This window comes from Haemaphysalis longicornis, unplaced genomic scaffold, assembly GCF_048455015.1.
Source record: "Haemaphysalis longicornis isolate Haplotype H1 unplaced genomic scaffold, Haemaphysalis longicornis Haplotype H1 scaffold_12, whole genome shotgun sequence".
Classification (NCBI taxonomy): Eukaryota; Metazoa; Arthropoda; class Arachnida; order Ixodida; family Ixodidae; genus Haemaphysalis; species Haemaphysalis longicornis.
In genome coordinates this window covers 9,637,931-9,657,020 of record NW_027526225.1, presented here as the reverse complement: position 1 = coordinate 9,657,020, position 19,090 = coordinate 9,637,931, and the positions used below count along the sequence as shown (strand labels likewise).

At 45.2% G+C, this 19,090-nt stretch overlaps 1 protein-coding gene across 1 annotated transcript in view; it reads left to right on the top strand.

Moving 5' to 3' along the window:
• Positions 1 to 19,090, top strand: part of LOC144161865 (venom metalloproteinase BumaMPs1-like) — an 83,137-nt gene that overhangs the window by 8,535 nt on the left and 55,512 nt on the right. The window contains exons 2-5 of the mRNA XM_077692444.1: positions 10,838 to 10,977; positions 14,152 to 14,324; positions 18,003 to 18,095; positions 18,617 to 18,743. Coding sequence (XP_077548570.1) covers positions 10,893 to 10,977; positions 14,152 to 14,324; positions 18,003 to 18,095; positions 18,617 to 18,743 — 478 coding nt within the window. The 5' untranslated portion in view covers positions 10,838 to 10,892. The remainder of the gene's footprint in view (positions 1 to 10,837; positions 10,978 to 14,151; positions 14,325 to 18,002; positions 18,096 to 18,616; positions 18,744 to 19,090) is intronic.

Sequence of the window (19,090 nt, the reverse complement as noted above, 5' to 3'; positions counted from 1 at the left end):
CTAAGCAAGCCACACAGTAAGGGAACATGCACACTCCTGAAGCGCGCAAACCAGCAACTTAACGTATGCAGTCAGAAATGTCCAGCCGACTCTGACCCACGAACACCCAAGTTTTGGTAAATTACGGCTGCAAACGTTTCTCCAACACAAAATGTTACACGCCGCGACCACAAGCATGGACGACACACGAACAACGGGCAGAGAAGCGGTGTGTTTATCGGACGCAGTTAACAAGGATGTCATTGAACAACAACCGTTACCAGCACATAAATAACTAGCACTGACCTTTTTTGCACCTCCTGGCAAAACTCCACTTCGTCGAACAGGAAATACAGCCCGGGGATATGAAAAAATTCGCAGTTGCACGCCGCAATCACCCCAATCAAACTGCTAACGGTGCTAACGGCGCTAACGCAGGCTAACGGTTCTCGCCAGCGTGACCGAGAATTTCGTTAGTAAATATCAGGCGCTTCGCGCGAGCAATTGAGAAACCCGCTTGGGAATGCCACTGGTGGCGCTGCATGCGGAAGACCGTAAAATTAGCGGAGGGAATCCTGGAAGATGGGAGCGCTGCTGTCGTTTAAAGGGCTGACGCAGTCCCGATTTTCATCCGTCGTCGTCGTACCCGTTGCAGCCCCACTGTACCGTGAATCGACGCAAAAACAGCTCTGCCATGCTGCAGCTGACGCATGCGCATGGAATGCGCTACTGGAGTGGCGGTCTTTTCCTCATGGCTTCGGCAAACTTTCGTTCTCGCGGAGGCTTTGGCGATGCGCCCGCATAAGAGCTCATACAAACTCGGCACACGTGATGTCTTTTATTTGATTCGGAAAACGGGCATATGCGTCTAAGCGGACGTTTACACCCGCTGAGGCCGAAACAAAGCTTAGATAATAGCCGTATTAGCGCGTTAGTACTGGCTAAAGTTGTTTCTCGCGGAGCGCCGTGAGTGCATGCGATATCCGAGCTTAACTTTGGATGACAATTTCTGCGTTACTGTTTACAATGAACGCAAAAGGGCGTGGCTTCATTTACTGCTTTTCTTGACAAGAAGCCTTTCCGTAGTCAATAAAATATACTGCGACGCTATTAGATACCCACGTTATGTAAAGCTACTTACAGCTAATTAGCGAGTAATAATACATCGGCCCGTTTCCCAGCCCTTTTCCCTCCTGAACACCAATACTACAGGAAAACATGAACTGGGGAAGCAGCTGGAGAAGGCGGGTCATTCAATGAACTTCAATTACTATGACAAGACACAACAACAGCAAGTTAATTCTGCGCATTTTTGCCGTTACTGCACAGCATAATTAGGAATTACGATGTCATTTCAGCATTAATACATACAAAATAATGCAGGTATCACGTGGTATATTTAGTTGTCCAAGTTTACTTCCGTTCACCCAGTCAACCGCTCCCTGCAAAGAGGCTTTTGTTTTTGCTTGTGGAAATTAAAAGGGACTCACCTGTTAGCATTCCTATCGGACTTACTACGTCATGACCAACGGACTTAAAAACCATCGTGCACCAATACGAATAGTTTTACAAATACATACCTATATTCACAACGGCCTAGTTTGCTTATTTTCGATATATGTCGCTTCTCTACTGAAACAAAGAAATAAAACTCTCGCATGGTAGACCGCTAGCGCCTTCCAGTGAAGACTGGATAAACCAAAATGCGTTTCTTGTTTTTTTTTTTCTATCTCTGCAAAGAAATGATATACAGCAGACTCCCGTTAAGACGAACCCGAAGGGACCGTAAAATGTATTCGTACTATCCGAAATTCGTCTTAAGCGGAGGTGTATTGTGCATTGTGGACGTTACAAGAGAAAAATGTTGTGGTTCTTAATCAGTGTTCGTTTTAACCAAGTTCATCTTAACGAGGGTCTACTGTATTTCTAGAAGAAGCAAACCGGGTCGTTAGTGTCATTTCTGTGAATTTGTAAAACTTCTTGTATCGGTACATGGTGCTTTTGAATAAGTAAGTCTCATGAATTTGCGTCATGAATTAGTGAGTCCCATATGAATTGGATCAGGTGAGCCACCCTTAATAGCATGCACGAGACGAAAAAGGCTAACTAACATCCAATCATATATAACTGCATGCGTGACAGGCTGCGTGCAGTGTAAAATGCGGCACAGTCGGTTAACACTACGCATATACCGCATCAGGGCATAAATAACGTGGACTAGTAAGTACCTAATTTACTGCAGATTGTAGCCATTTATACGTTCCTGTAAAGCACTTAAAATTGTGCACGTACTACAACACAGCGAGCTGATGGCTGAGCATTGAGCAAAAAACAATGTTTCTGCGACGCTTTGTGAACCAAATGCAGAACATGCAATAGTCTCAACAACTATATATATTTCTTTATGAGGTGTCCACAAAAGCCCAATGAATTCTTCAGCACTACCACGGCTCTGTCCCAAACGCAGAAGGAGAACCTGAGAACACCTGGCCCTTCTCAAATTCAAGTCATTGATGATTTCAGACGTACTGCGCGTCTGCAATTAGCAAAAGACGATATTCACTAAAGCGGTCTGAGCGCCGCAGGCAACCTGAAAGGGGTTCGTGGAATTTCTATTTTCGCTAAGATACCCTTTTCTCGCACCTCTCATGCTTTGTACGGTGTTGTTATAGCAGTGGAGATATTTTTTTCTGTCAAATAACGTCACTAAAAATACGTCTTAGCCGACTTATATAAGTAAACTGCTCTAAGACAGTTCCATAGATATCGACGAAGTTTATTAAATTTTATGTGGTGCGTGCGTGTGTACGTGTGTGACTGTATGCATGTGTGTGTGTATGTGTGGGTGCGCGGGTGTGTGTTCGTCTCTGTATCTATTTCTGTGGGCGTGTGCGTGCAAGTGCTTGTCGTGCGCTTGTGCGCCAAAGCGCGTCAAATATATATGTGGTTCATTGTTCCAGTTAATGCACGATTCAGTGCATACTTCACTGCAGCGCACAAGTTATGTGGAACAAGACACGAGCAAAAAATATACAAAAGCACTGTCCAAAATTTTTACTGGGACATAAGTGGAACAGTAACTGGAACGGCCGACAGCGCATCCCCTCATTTATTCGGTTCCACATAATAACCACAAACCTAAAGAAAACAAATGGACAGTTCCAGATAAGATCCACTTATATCTGTCGTTCCAGTTATTCTTCGTTTAGATCCAGATAAAAATATGTGGATCGCCCCGTTTAACTGTAACTTACATGGAACCAGATTAAGAGTGTGCAAAGGTTCACATTGCGTGGTGCCACAACCCAGACCGAACGTTGGGCCCGATTCGTACGTTCTACATCGTCACTCGCGGAAATTTTTTTGATGGCTGCGTGAATTGATTAATCAAGTGTATTATGGTGAAGCTTAACCACAAGATTGTTTTAGACTATGCTACCACGGGCATACAAAAGCTGTTTCACAGGCAAAAAAGGCTTCGTGCATTAGTGGCAACCAAGTATAATTGCGAAAAACTAACTAAATATGGACTATGTGACTTCTTCATGAGGTATACATTCACGCAATAAAAAGTCTTCGTTGCTGTACCGACCTTTCTAGCTTTACTGTCTCAACAAGATTTATCTACTTCTTCATTTGGGCGTCTGCGAAGTATAGGCAATTTGGCATGGAAGAAGCAGCGACGCAGAATTTGTTACATAGCCACACGTTAAATACTTAATTTTATCAAACGTAGCGGAATATTGCAGCAATTGATTGATGCGATGAAGAGAGACACCAATTGTAAATGCCGATAAAATGTATTAAATATACGCATTCTCTGCAACCATGTTGCTGGCAAAGAAGCTTGAAAAAAATTGTACAGCGAAAACAAACGGGACGGAGGGCTAGAAATTACGTAGATACAGACGGGCACCCGTCTGTGTCCTACGTGTTTTCTAGCCCACCGTCACGTTTGTTGGCGCCCTACGATTTTTTCAAGACTATGAACAAACTAACTCGCACAAGAGAACTCCGTAGAAGCTTCCTAGGTGACGTCAAACTTGTTATTTATGATGTTAACGTTGTTCAAGGTTTCTTTATTTTTGTGTCTTGCCACCTTTGCGAATAGAATGACTGTATTTTGTTTGTTTCCTTTCTACCTCCTGAGCTTGTCAGCATCTGACAATAAAGTTTACCTGACTGTTTACTTGAACTTTCTAATTTGGTACTTGAAAGGCGACAAAACGAATGTCAATTTTCTTACGTGAAGACGTTCTAACGTTTTCAACATTTCATACAAACCTAAGGGATTTCAAATGACATTATTCTTTTATTTATTTATTTATTTATTTATTTATTTATTTATTTATTTATTTATTTATTTATTTATTTATTTATTTATTTTTAATTATTTTTTGATTACTGGTTCCTACAGCGCCCATAGGGAATTAGTGTAGGGGGTTATTTTCGAACAGTGCGCAGTACATAAATGTGTCAGTGAGAGACAAATAAGAATGAAACACTTATTTGAACAACAATACACGAGGCAAATATATGGAAAGAAAGTTAAATAGCATGCTCGATAGCATCAGCAAAATTGGTTGCAAGAAACACTTCGTTTGGGAGTTTATTACAGTAACTAATAGTGTAAGGAAAAATAAATGTTTGAGCACAATGATGCGGCTTTGGTATTCTCTAATCCTTCGTTCATTGTCTCTGGGTGAGGATACATATTGAGGCTGTTTTAAATACAAATCTTCATTAGTATTTTAAACACAAATACTCTGTTACGCACGCAAGACCTGCTTTATTTCGAAAAAAGAAACCCCCAAACACTCTAAACAACATCGTTGAATATGAGATTGATAACTGTCAGGTTTGCGCCCCTTAATTAATTAATGCCGCCCGGCAACTAGGCATCGTTCGGTGGGCATAGCGTGTGTTTGTTTTCACGCCGGCCGAGCTACTGAGTTGGGTGCGAGGGGCGTAAGGAGAAACCGCGGAGGCTTCTTTGTTACTGGCCGCGATTTTGTGTCCACCCGACGAGTGGGCCCGGAGACGACGCATACAAACGCGTCGGTCACACCATAATAGCTTAAAGGGATGCAAGCCTTTGAAGGGGAATTTCCTTGCGTTCGCTTGAAAAGCCGGCGGAGGGGGACCGTGTTCATTTAAACGACCGCGATTACCGCCACGAGAATCCCCTAACCGGACGGGAGCTGAAGGTCGGTCAAGGGGTCAAACCTTGGATTAAACATGGGAAGAGGGCACCAGACATTATGTCTGTGACAGTTGCACAGCCCAAAGTTACTGGGCGAAGTCTCCGTTCGTCACGCGTCTGAACCTGGCGACTCGGCGGCTGGGATGCGTCAATAGGTAGGCGACCAAGCTTTGTTAGGCGTTCCAAGTGTTTACAAAGGAAAGGAATTCTGGCGGCGCGGAGCCCAAACATAGGCGTGCACGGTATGACAACACTTTAAGACGTGCGGCCCGACAGCTTATTCCCGGGGTTGGGTCTGCTTTTAGTTGGTTGGTTTTGATTTCTGTTATATTTGTGTATTGCGGAATACCTTTGGCTTTATGTATGAGAGTGAGAGAGGTGGGCCACGTGGCTGTTTTGTACCCACCTAGCTTTGTTTGCCACGGTGGCCAATCATCGGCCTAGTGTGGCTTAATCAATGATCCATCCTCACTCTCAAGTTGTGACGTGCCGTTTGTGGGCGGGGTTTAGTGGGAAAACCGAGGAGTTTGATGTTTTGGGACGGAGAGAGGATGGGTCAGAGAGCCACAGAGGGGAGAGACCGGGAAGCCCCCGCTCGACACGCGCCTTGCCCGACCTCTTTGTTGCGATCACGAGCCATGAGTTGTAAAAAGTGCACATATTGCACATTTTAGATGCAACGCATCTCTTAGACTCGCCTTGTCCCGCGTCGTTGTCGCGGCGTAGTCCGCATCCCTCCCCCATTCTCCTCGCCGCGGCAGCCGCGTGCTCCACCGCTCTCACCACAGCGCCATCTGTGCGTCAGCGCGGTCAGCGCGCAGCTTGCGCTCGGCTGCGCTCGCTCCCGTCGCCGTGCCAGCTGTGCGTTAGCGCGCAGCTTGCGTTCGGTTAAAAATTTACACCATCTTCCCGCGAGGGGAACCATGGGGTAGATGCGACGCATCGGGGGTGAACATGCTGCGTAAATAGGATACACAACAGCAATCCACACGCTGACATCGCTAACATAACGGAAACGCAACGGCAACCCCGATGCATCGCATCTACCCCATGGTTCCCCTCGCGGGAAGATGGTGTAAATTTTTGAGTTTACTTGGAGTAGACCGTCATCGGCTACGTGCCGTCGGCCAACGAACCAGCGAGTCGTCGTTCATCTGATCATCTAAGCGAGCGCGTGGCAAAATGCATTGCCGCGACATCTGACGTTGCACTTCTGGTGTCGAAACATCGATGTGCGCGTGCGCGTCCAACCACGCTCGATAGCCTGTCTTTTCCTGCGCTTTAAACGGCAGCTCTGATCACATTCAGAGCTTGGCGCCAGGGGACACTTTCTTTGCTCAACACGTCTTGCTCGTACACGTTTCAGCCACCGAAAAAGAGGGTGAAGATGCGTTGCTCGCTCTGCCCTGCTATGGCAGACAACTAATCTTGTCCATCTCGCGGTGACAAAATTGTATTTCAGATGCTCTCCCACCTCGGTATTTCTAACAGCGGCGCTGTTCTTGGGCTGGGCTTGACTACAGCCTGTCGTTGTATCATTTTACGCTCCCTCCTGTGTTCCCAGCAATGCGTCTGTGTTTACAGGTAAAGCCGAAGTCCAAGGTTCGACGAAAACTCGTCTGGCGAGGTAATAACTTTGTCGGTGCAAAACCTAAACTCCCCAAAATGCTCGCCAAATTAGCATTTTGGCGAGTGTAGGTTTTACACCGACAAGGTAAAGCCGACTTTATGAAGATCGGTGGAAGGTTGGTGTTTGTAAGCTGGCCTTCTCACACAGCCTGTTGCGCAACGAGGCGTGGAAATCTAAGGCGGGAGTATGATTAAAGAAAACGGCTTTAACTCATGTGTTATTATATGTATCCAAAAACCGATTCTATGATAATTTGCTGATAAGACGACTATGACGATATGCCGAGTTTCGTTTAATTGTCGTAATGGGAGTGAAGTTGTAAACGTTGGAGAATTAGTTCGTTGTCATTATAACGAAATCTACGGAGAGAGATTGCCATTGGAGAAAACGATTGTAACTGCGACTCGGCGCTGCTTCAGTAGATATGAATCACAATCGGTGGAACGAGTTTTAATATTTTGTCGTAAAATATGCCATTGGTTGTCAACTAAGAATGAGAACACCAAAACAAAATACGAACAGAAGGGAGAAACAATTGTTTGTGAAGGTGTGATGAGATTTCACCTAGCACACGTTCTGAAACAATTATAGAAGGAGAAACGGCGAGGTCGTGTGTTTGCCGAAAAGTTAAAAAAATGAAAGCCGGTATTCTACACCAGCTAAAAATCAAAGCACCGCTCAAGACCAGCAATGAAAAAGCATCTGTGAAGTACGCTGCTGTGCTCCTTCCCATTACCCAACTTAAGCAGTGGTCGAAGTGGCCGAAGCAGTGGTCGAAGAAATCATCTCGCTCATCCTTCTTGGCATTGACGCGTAAAGCAAAAGCACAAACTTGTGGTTTGCGCGAAGGCTTTCCCATTCTTCCCGAATGGCGGTCCAGAGCGCATCCACTGTGGCCCCTGACAAGTGGCGCCTGGACAGGCGCGATTTCATGAGCCCCCACACATTCTCGATGGGATTCGCATCCGCACCGTTCGGAGGCCACTGCAGAGTGCGTACGCCCAGATCCTCCAGCAGGTTGGTCAACGGACGTGCCATATGCACGGGGCTTTTGTCGTGCTGAAAAATAAAGCACCGGTCGGGGAAAGGCCTATCGAGCACGTAGGTGATCATAGTTTCTTGCAGTAACGCATTGTAGCAGGGCGCCGTGAAGCTCCCCTGAATGCGGACCAGAGGCCCTAGCCCGTCCCGGCTGATGGCTTCCCACACAGAGAGCAGCGGCCGCTTGAAAGGACACTGTGTATATAGTCTGTGTTGCTCCTGCAAATTTAGAAGAGACCGGATTTACAGCTAAAACATTTAAAAAGAAACAAATGTAGCGAACCATGAACAAAAGGCTACGACACGCGTTGTATATTATTTCATGCAGACAGCCGGAAAAGCATGCATTAGATATGATGCTAACATGAAAATATTTATTCTAAGTTACTTCGCACCATGAGTAGTTAGATATCAACTGGCATTACCAAAAAGCCTTCATGGAAAGGATTTCTAAAACTCATGTGGTACTATGAAGCCGGGAGAGCTTTCGCCATTTCCAAACAAGCAAACGATGTGGACATGAGAAAGTGAGAGAAGCGGTTACTCGGAATTCAAGGGCCTCCATACCAGCCGCTGCTGATCCCAGCGAGTACAAAAGGTGGATTCATCAGAAAAAACGACAGTGCCCCCTTCTTCTTGGCTCCAATGCTCGGGCTCATGTGCAAATTCCAGCCGCTGCTGGCATTGTCACCAGTCAGGACAGTTCGAAAGCCCGGCTTCCTTCAAAGACCGGTGTTTTGTGGACTGGGACACTTCCAGAGAGAACTCGTCATGGATTTCACTCGCATTCAGAAAGAGGTCTGTGACAACTGCCGCAACGATGAGTTCGTCCTCTACGTGTTGCGTGACCCTTGATCGGCGAGGCCTCTGGGCATCCGCAATCCTTACTTCATCGCGAAAGGCACGAATTATTCGGCTCACCGCGGTTTTAGAACATCCCGTCCGTTGGTCGCTGCGGCAGTCCCTCCACGAAAAGTCTCGTTATTAGCTTCCGATCTTCAACTGGAACACGTGGTGGCATTTTGATATACTTAGCCCCCTTGTCCTGCCCACCACACTGAAATACGTTTGGCGAGGAAGCGGCGGCCAATCGTAAGCTCGAGCGCATAACTAGAAATAGCGTCATTGCTGCATCCGTGCCCCACATTTGAAAACAACGTGATCACTATGAAGATGCATGCTCATGTTATCGGGGGCCTTTGGCGCCAAACGTTACTAGTTTTTGTTATTTTTTTCTTCGGTGCTTTACTGGGCGCTAGTCCTGATATATTGCCGTGAAAGAATTATCCTGACAGCCGGTCGGCTAAAATCTAAACTTTTCTCCTAACAAATAAACTTTTGGCGTGGCTCATGCACGTCCGCATTATTCAGAATAAAGGGAACCTCAGGCATTCCTGAGAAAAAAAAATATAAGTACATCATCGGGGCTTGCAGCGCTCTTTTAACTAAGAATACACATTGAATTGGTTTTTACGAAAGCAAATAAAATAAAGCAATGCGTCGTTAAATCTATGTATTTATAAGAAAAGGGAGATGCAAGAAGACTACAACAAGATTCCGGCTCAAGCCGTTTCAAGTGCAACACGGACACATGCTCCCGACCAGTGCGAACGCGAAAAAAATCGAATTTTATTGTGCAAACATTCATTGTATTCATCGTGGTAGGAGCTAGAAGACAGAGGACAAAACTCAGGGGGTGGGGGATGAGAAGACAGTAAGGGTGTTACTTGGCACGGGCGACAGAACTCTGCCGTCTTTGGCAGTCACTTGCATCGAAGCAAGAAGATGCGTGACAATTTATTTTTAGGCTTTTAGCGCCTTACAGCACGTACAAAATTGATCGCCACTCAATTTTTGCGCATCACGAACGTTGTGCTCGAAATACTCTCTCTATACTATGAGGTGACCTCGCACGGTGCATGTCGAAAAGTTGCGGACGTGTTTTCCACAGTGCAATGGGGGCTTTCTTGTGCCTCCAACCCGGCCGTTTAGATATACTGACACTCATGTCACATCTGGGTGACCTTTCATTTCGCCAAAGCCAGATTATGATGGTGGGGCCCTGGTATAAGGCGCTAGTATACGCCTCTTCACCTCCGCCTTTTCATCTATTCGTGCCTCCAAACCTCGTGCCGTATTCTTGATTGCAACTTCACCAAATTAACAAAAGAACAGTGGGCAATCAATGGGAACCTTACAACAGTAATGCGGTAATTGCAGCACACATAACCTAAACGCAGCTACTAACGCGTAACTTGTGTCAAGTGCATGCATGAAGGAACACTTGAACACTACAGAACGGCCTTGCGAACGGGAAAAACACCTGATAACAGCATAAAAACATTGGAAATTTTATAGAAGCATTCACTGTTATAAACACAAAAAGCTGGTGTTGACTTTGTGAATTTATTAGTTCTGATTGATTGTGGGGTTTAACGCGCCGAAGCTACTACACCTCTGCTATGAGGCACGCCGTAGTCGAGGGCTCCGGATTAATTTATACCACCTGGGGATCTTTAACCTAAATCTCGACAGACAGGCGTTTTCGCTTTCCGCCTCCATTAGAAAGGCAGCCACAGTGGCCTGGATTGAACCCGAGTCCTAGGGCTCAGCATCCCAACGCTGGTTCCGTTTTTTGGAAAGCCAGTGGATCCAAACGAAGGTTGATCTGACTAAGCGAAGTGGCACAAGGCGGAGCCCTGTCTTCCCATTCTGGTTTTCTCGCTTCACCTGCTCGAAGTTCTAATCAGTGTTTTTGTACAAAGTAATTGAGTCATTATGCCTCCTCGTTATGCTCACAGAGAGGAGGCCCCATGGGCCGATACCTCCTTAGCCCCCTTCCCCTTTAATCTTGCTCTGAATGATTTCGCCTTCTGTCTATAAAATGATGTATTTTCTCAGTAACATAAGCGACCTTGCCACACACAATGTGATATTATCTGATTTCGGCGCTATCGCTCATATTTTTTTCTTTCTCGCTGTAGGTGTGTGCTACGCGAGGGCCAGTTGTCGTCTCGGAAGCTGGTAAAAGAATAACGGATGCTTCTAAACATAAAGTTATTAGCACTGAGTACTGGACAATTTTTTATATTATTGGTTCTGTTCATTTTCCCGGTATTTCAAGGTAAGTCACGCCATATTGTTTCTAATTGTTTTATGCGTGCTTCATTCTAACCGCACTTTTTTATTCGCGCGAATAAGATGCGACGTGACCTAACTCGGGTTAATTTTGAGCATTGTAAAAGATGTAAAAGAGCGACGTTTCCGGCATGAATAACATTTTTCAGAAATAAAAACAAAGAACGAAATGGTGAATTGAACATGCGCAATCAGAAAAGATTTTACAAGAAATAAATTAAAAGGAAATGAAATGAATGGAATGGGAAAAAGGGTAAACAAAGTTCGCAAAGAAGCCGCAAATGCTTTTTCAGTGATGGCCCACATTGCTTGCGTAGTTCCGCATTTTAAAACAGTGAGAAATGTTATTATGATTGCTTTTTTATTCGTTGAGATCTTACAGTAGGTTCTCCCATCCCATTCTTTGTTTAAAGGCCAACTGCACTCAAATTTCACTTTGACCAAATTTATATTTAATGTGTAGGGAGTACCCCCAAATCAGCTGGGACACGAGTGGTAGCCCCGTGAAACGCCTCGTTAATCAGCCAGAAGCGTTAAAAGAAGCTCTGCCGCAGACCACATTGCACCTGCCGGCGTATCACGTAAACAGCCATGACGCGCCTGTGACGCTCCAGCCAACAGGCTGGAGCGTCACAGCCACGTGGCCAGCCACGCTGCTGGAGAACCGGTCGAGCTCTGCTGCGAATGCTTCACCCATGTGCTCACCCGCGCACACGTAAAGCTTGCGCGCAGGCTTGCTCCCGAGCTGCTGACCATCCGGCCGCTCACTGGACGGCTGCAACGCCATTTTAATGGCGGCGTTCTCCTCGATTTTGGTTTCAAAATCGCCGATTTTTGATGATCGTTTGCGGCGTCCACGCGCGTATTTCAGCTGTCGTATTTTGCATTTTGCTTTCTTTTTAGGCAGAATATACGGAAATAGTGTTTTCAAGAGGTCGAAATTTTGAGCGCAGTTGGACTTTCAGTTTACATTCGTACACTCCTATAGGCGATGTCCGATTCCGTATTATTCATTGGACACATTGCGATTGGTGTGCCATTGCGGGCAATTTATCGGGGTTTATATAGGTGACCGGTAAAAAGCGCAAAGGCTCATGGGTACGTCGTCTGCTCCCGCCACTTCCGATTCCAAATCCCTTCAGGCCTCCCGTACGTCGGCGGCTTTCACGCACGTGTGTGCGTGTTGTTTATCTGTTTCCACCGAAAATTAAATTCTCATGCATTGCGCATTCAATGAATAGAGAGAGAGAGAGAGAGAAAGACTTTATTTGAGGCCAGCAGGGAGTGGGAGGTCGGGATGCGCAGAGCCTCCACATCCCACCCACGTTCACGACGTCCTCGGGACTGGGCCCCGCCGGTGTCGGCGTGAGCGGTGCGCGAAAGCAACGCTTAATCCTACCGGGGGCTTCTCTGAAAGGTAAGCATTCTGTGACAAATAAATAACACGCACACACGCGCGTGAAAGCCGTGACGTTCGTACGGGGGGCTAGGAGAGATCTCGAACTGGAAGTGGAGGGAACAGATGACGTACCCATGAGCCTTTGCGCTTTCTATCGGTCACCTATTCGAATGGCTTAAAATATACCCTTTCTGTCGCAAGACGTTGCTACTGCAGCTTACTTCCGCAGACGAATGTCAAGGTAATCTTAGCTCGTTACGTTTCATTGTTTACAATCTCAGCGTAGGTTGCACTACAATTTGTACTCAAAAGGTATGAGTATGCTCCAAATTTTTAAGGGTGAAGCCCCTTAGAGGCTCGGGCTGTCGGCGTCTCCTGTCGTCGTCGTCTCATGTAGTCACTCTACTAAAACACCGGGACACTCGTTTTCCCATGCCTTTCGCTAGAACGCTTCGTGCTTCAAAGACACGATACTTTTACAACAAAGCTCTATACTTCTACCCCCCCCCCCCAACGGTTTCATCTCCGTGTTAAAAAACGCCACGGCACCAAGAATAATACCCTTATACACTGCATGCTTCACTCCTCCCCAGTTTTCACGTTAGTGAAGATGGCCCGGGATTCTTTTCTTGTTCTTTTTTGTTCAGTACGTTTTAGACTTTTAGTCACAGCCCAGTACTGATAAGTGTCGTATGGAGGACGTATTTCACCATTTATTTGTACCTAACCCAGAAATGAGTGACTTACCTCTTGCTTTCATTCCTAGTAACTCATTCATTAGGTCTCGTACTGCAAATACACACGTTTAGTGCTCTGGTTACTTAACTGAGATCATTACCAGGCTCCTAACCACAAAACAGGAAGAATTGTGACTAATCTTCCTGGCACCATATAAAGCTTTCCATATAAGCTCTCCATAAAGTGCAGAAACACTTGCTACCTCAGTAAGTAGAAAACACTGCGTCCCCGGCACAAAAATGGCACCAAACCGGCCGTCGGCTTAATTAAAAAACAAACATGTCAAATGACACTCGAATTTATACTAAGGTTTTCAGAAGGTCTCATGCAAATAAAGTAATTAGGTTGCAGAAAAAATGGTGGAATTCGGATTTGCGTGGTATTCGAACCGGGGGCATGCGTAATGCTAGACGAACACGCTTTCCCAACAGCCACGCAACTGGGTGCCTCTATAGTTTAACAGAGGTGGACCTTGGGGATGCGTTGTGCCCATGGACGGAGAAACGTGTTAAAGCAATGTACCCGGAACCGTATGAGTAATTTAAGCATGCTAATTACGGAAGTATCAATTTAGCGGCTAGCAAAGCCCGTGCCCGCTAAATTTCCTATTTGCTTGGCGAAGCCATCAAGGGGATGTGCTGTGCAATAGTAACGAAGAGAAAAAAAAACATACGGGAAAGAAATAAAGGAAGACCTGCGAATGCGTTGTGACCTTCGACTTAGGAACGTAAGTTAGATACATGTAGTGGGGCCTTCAAGAGTAATTTGTAGAAGGGGAATAAAAGTACAAGTTACAGGAGTGGGATTGTACAAGGTCCTCTTTGTTTGGTGATGCGAGCGCAGGACATTTGCCGAGCTGTAGTAACCAAGAGAAAAAGACCGAGACTGCCCTCATCTGTGTTGCTTTGTGTAAGACGGTCGTTTCTGTTTTGGGAAAGACGCTCTCACAACTTTGTGTGGGGTTTTCTGTTTTGAGAAACTATAAGTTTCGTGCACACAAATGAATTCAAACATCATTTCCAGGCGCCGAGAGCATTCGAATCGTCTACCCCAGCATTGTTGAGGCTCGATGGGAGGACGAGTACAAGGTCATATCTGTCGACAAATCAACCACGTTATTCTTGAAGCAAACATCTGTACTCGCTGACACAGTTCTTGTTACAACGTCAGAAGGTGGAAACATAACGCAGAACATGGTAAGCTTAAGCCTGATTGAGGTAAAGGCTCATCTTGTTAGGAATCACCCTGAAAACCCCTGAAAAACCAAGAGCCCATTACCAAAATAACTACTCACTGAACACTTCACAACCACAACCGGTAATTTTGAATCAACGTACGTTGAATCAAAGAAGTACACGTGTACTTCTTCTCCGGGGTTGAAATGTCACAAACCCAATGAAAATGCGCTTACGGTACATGCTTCACTGAGATCATTAGGAAGGTCAAGATGAAGGAAGTGATGCCTGAAGTATTATAATGCAACCTGTATATTGATAAAATGATAAGTTACAAGTAGGTGTCAGCCGGAGGCTAAATTAATTTTGAGAACAATGTGCCTCTTATACAGAAGTGTTCAAGAGTTCGTCTGTAGGAAAGTTAAGTTAAACATCTGCACCTACGTCACAAGGGAACTATGTCGAAAATGTGTTCGGAACGTCTAATTGTGGCATGTCCGACGCCGTAATTATTTCCTTGCCGAGCAGTTCTAGTGAGTTTCCTATATGTCTATTCCGTCGGAGCAACAAAAGTGCTTCCTTATGCTGCCAGGAAGGTGTGCACGGTGCAATCATACGTGGTGCTATGCACCATTTCTATGCGCAACCAGAATTATGCCTTTCCGTTAGGTGATGTCTGCTTGTACATTAGCTTACTCCTAGGGTTCGCCACTGACGGGATGCGTAAATTGTTGCATGGAGGATTTCTACGAGCTCACGTTAGACCCCGAAAGTAACTTGACACAGATGATTCCTTCTTATAGGACGCAGTACATGGTATGTGATAATAAACACAAGAAAATACCTCGGGAACTTAATTGCGCTGACGTGCTTTGAAGGAGAAAGCCTTGCGATGTCTATTAAAAACGTCTTTACTGCTATATCGCATCTGCGTCTCTTTCTTCGCTATCGTTTCTTTCTCGTTTGGCACAAATTACTTGAAAGCTTCTGTTGTTCTACTCTCGTCGCAGCAGGTTCAGCTATCACGCAGCACGCGCGCTTATACAACTTTTACGTTTCCAGTTCATAGTTCTGGGAATTTAGTGAAGCTCCACGGTTCCTGTCCGATACCCCAAGTTAGTGTACGTCATTGAGAAAGAATCAACAGCGACAACTTTGTTCTACCGCTGTAACTTGCAGAGACATTACAGTACAATAGGAAAACGGAGATAGCACAGTTGCAGCGCATCGGGCTGCTGCCGTGGATATTTTAGTTCAATTTCCATCGGGTCACACGTGTGTTTTAGGTGTGGACAACCTTAGGACCTCACAATGTCCGTCCTCGTCCGTGCGCATAGCATTGAAAATCGCCCAAAAAAAAATCTCACAGGCATCGGCAGGATTTGAGCCTGTGTCTGGTAGGCCCGACAGAGTTTGCGTCAGTCGACTCACCCATTGGGCTACGACCGTTAGTTAGTACCCGAGAGTCAAACGGTTTATTGCCTCGCCTGCAACGATGCGGAGTACCTTAGGACCTCCCAATGTCCGTCCGCGTCCATCTGTGCGTACACCACCATCAAGCGAAAATCAAGCGAAATTTGATTTGAGCCTTGAGTTGCAGTTTCATTTAGGGAATAATCAAGGTGAAAATCACGGCTCGGATCGAAGGACGGTCGGGGCGCAACTCGGATGTCATTTCGAGTCCCCGTACTCCGCACCCTCGGCATCATCTACGGAGTGGACATGCTGCCATTTTTATTTTGATCTTTACAGCGGCGGCCTATTTCTTGATAGGACAACAGCGAAAGCTTCTCGCACAATATTGTCGTTGTTGTAGAGAATCTTTATTTGGAGCCTGGTGATGCGGGAGTGGTCTAGCACCTCAGGCTTTTTCCTGAACGAGCAGAAGAATAACAACAGAACTTTGAAACGAGTTCATTTGTAAAGCTCTGACAGAGGCTCTCCAAAAGGGAACTTCCAGGCAAAAAAGAAGAATCGGGCTTCGCTCTGCATGGTAACTGTGATAGACACATACGACGAACCCATGACATTTACGCCTCCTTTTATTTTTCTTTACCCCCTTAGTGCCTCATACATCATTGAAAATCCGAAAGGGCTTATTAAACGAAAACGGAAAACAAAGGAAACCAACTATCACGGATGCTAAGTAAGACATTAGGGAAATATTTCGTCTATTTCTGAGTGGAAATAAAGAATAGTAATAAAACAAAAAAATAAAAATTAATAACCGTCGCCAGATGCTTCAAGCTCGTGTTGCGTCAGACTCGAATCACACTATCGTGGGTTAGTAGCTCCGCTCGACTCTCTAACTGCTCACTTACTTCCTATAGTACGGCTCTGGACGGGGACAAAAAGGCACCCTCGGCTGTTGCAAAGACATGTGTGCACATGATGCATATTAGATTTGTTAGCTTGTAGCAAACTCACGAAGTCGTTGAAAAATTCAGAAGCACCGGAGGAAAATAAACATACAGGTAATAAAACAAATATTCCGTGGTTTCTAGCGAGCGCAGAACTCTTTTAAGACTTGAAAGGGACCCTGCAAATCTTTCGCTAAGCGCTTTCACTCTTTCGTTCGCTTCTCGAAGCACTGCTAAGGCTATAGTTATCACCAGCATGGAGCGGCACTGCGTGATTTGCTCGTCGCACCAGGTACGCCTTCCATTTCTGCTTTGCTTTTGTGAAAATTGGCCAACAGCCGCTATATGGCCTTAGTGACGTAATTCGAGCCGTCGAAGAGCGTCAAAACCGGGAAAGACAGAAAAATATTTCGAGCGAGTTTGGAAGTTATCTCATGTGTATAGAGCATTACTTTTACTTTAGGCGCTTTGCGACCCCCTAATCTAAGTACTGGGTTTGTTGGGTGACTACGTTCTGTAAGCATTTAAGATATCTGTAGCTATTAAGTTGAGCAGAATCTGTGCATGTGCTGACAGGCAGGTGCCTAGGTACGGTCATTAGGTTTTTCTTCCGTGAAACATGTCAACAATAATGTCACTTGTAGCACATGATCACTCACTCCTGTGACTCGGTGCACGCGTGGATCAGAGGGGTTGTAGCCTTAACGTACGCCCTGAATGATCCCCACATTTATTTGAAGGAAACGCCCACACCGCATCTCTCTGCTGATTGTCGTGGTTGCGCACGTGGTACGCACGCAGAAAAGACTTGCATTTTGTGCAGGTAGAGGAGTCAGCTCAAGCCGGAATTGATTGAAGCTGCTAACACGAATAGGTTTCGTTATAACTGTGTTAGGTAGGTGGCGTTAGCTTATATGCACCGAAAGAAGCTAGCAATGTTGAAGGAGTGGGTGCACATTTTGGAATTGTAAATATTTTTAGCACGCATATGTCAGTGGTTGGGTTTCCGTTATTTGTTTCAATATTTCATGCACGCAGTGTGTAATATAAGTTGTCTATATAAGTTTGAGCTAATCCATTAACCGCTTCAGTTGATGGTAGCGCCTGTCCTGTTAGTCCCTTCTCTTAAGTATTTACTTTCTATTTTTGCGCCATTCCGCCAAGAAATCAAGAATATCTCTTCTCGTTCCTCTCACCGAGTCGAAAGCCAGTCTGGTTCACTCTCTGTTAGTGTTCGAACAAGGGCTCAACGATTTGAAGTTTGCTTTGATTTTACTTTTGTTTTGCTTTTGTTATTAGCATTCATACCAAAAGTGTTTTTTTTTGTTTTTTTCTTCAGATTAATGGATCTGAATACAACCAGCACTTGTACCAAGATACCGGCAACGGCGCGGCTGTGTTGTTGCACAACACCGACGACGGGCTAAAACTGGTGCAGCATGCTGTTATTCACCTTTTATGGCTACTCTTGACAAATTAAGGATGTTATTGTGCGTGACAGATTATTAGGGGTTTTTTGTTTTAAACACAATCATCAATGTTTAAAGGGACAGCTGCCTTTATAGAAATAAGATTAAAAAATCTTGATATAAAATAAAGTTAAGCCTCCTAAGCGAACACTGCTCAGCTCGGGTGGAGGAAATATTAACTGCCCTCAAATTATCGGTTTATGAACAGCACAACTTTCATATGCTTAGTTTGTGTAGGCCGTAATATCTGATTGGTACACAAAAGCTAACAAACTGTCTTTGCCGTGTTCGGATAATACGAAAGAAGGGCGTCTGTCCGTACGAGCGGTATTATAACTAAAAAAAAACACTTGAAGTATGCAGGGGAACTGATCATGTGGTAGGGGATGAGGCAGCTCGGATATATCTGCACAAATTGTTTTCTTAGCCATTGTGGTCCCATTATCCTCAATACATTCTTATGAAACCTTTCCCCATCAAAAAGAATGGGCTTATTTCCAGGGATCTTCGAATAGAGCCTCTAGAGACTCTTCCGCGATCGCGTCAAGGTCATGTGCCACACAAGATTTCGAGAACTGAAAGGAGGTCTATTGATCGCATAAGGGCAAAAGGTACGTACCATGCATTCATCCACATAGCATTTCTGTTTGTTGGAGTCTGCTTATTGTGTTAATTTCCTTGTACGCTTACAGCCGCAACTAGATACACAGTCAGGAAGCATTTTTACACGTCTATTATTTATTATCCTGATAGCAATTCCTAAGATGTGGTCCACATGTTGTGAATCCCGCCAATTATCTCGTGCAGGTGCTTTTCTGTAATAATTGCTTGTCTCCTACATTATATAATAATATATGAAACATGGAAAATTTTGAGGCACCTTGTCCTAAATGGGCGGACCTAACCGTCCACATGCGCTTTTTGAGATGCCTTCAGAAGTGATAAAACTAGCCGAAAA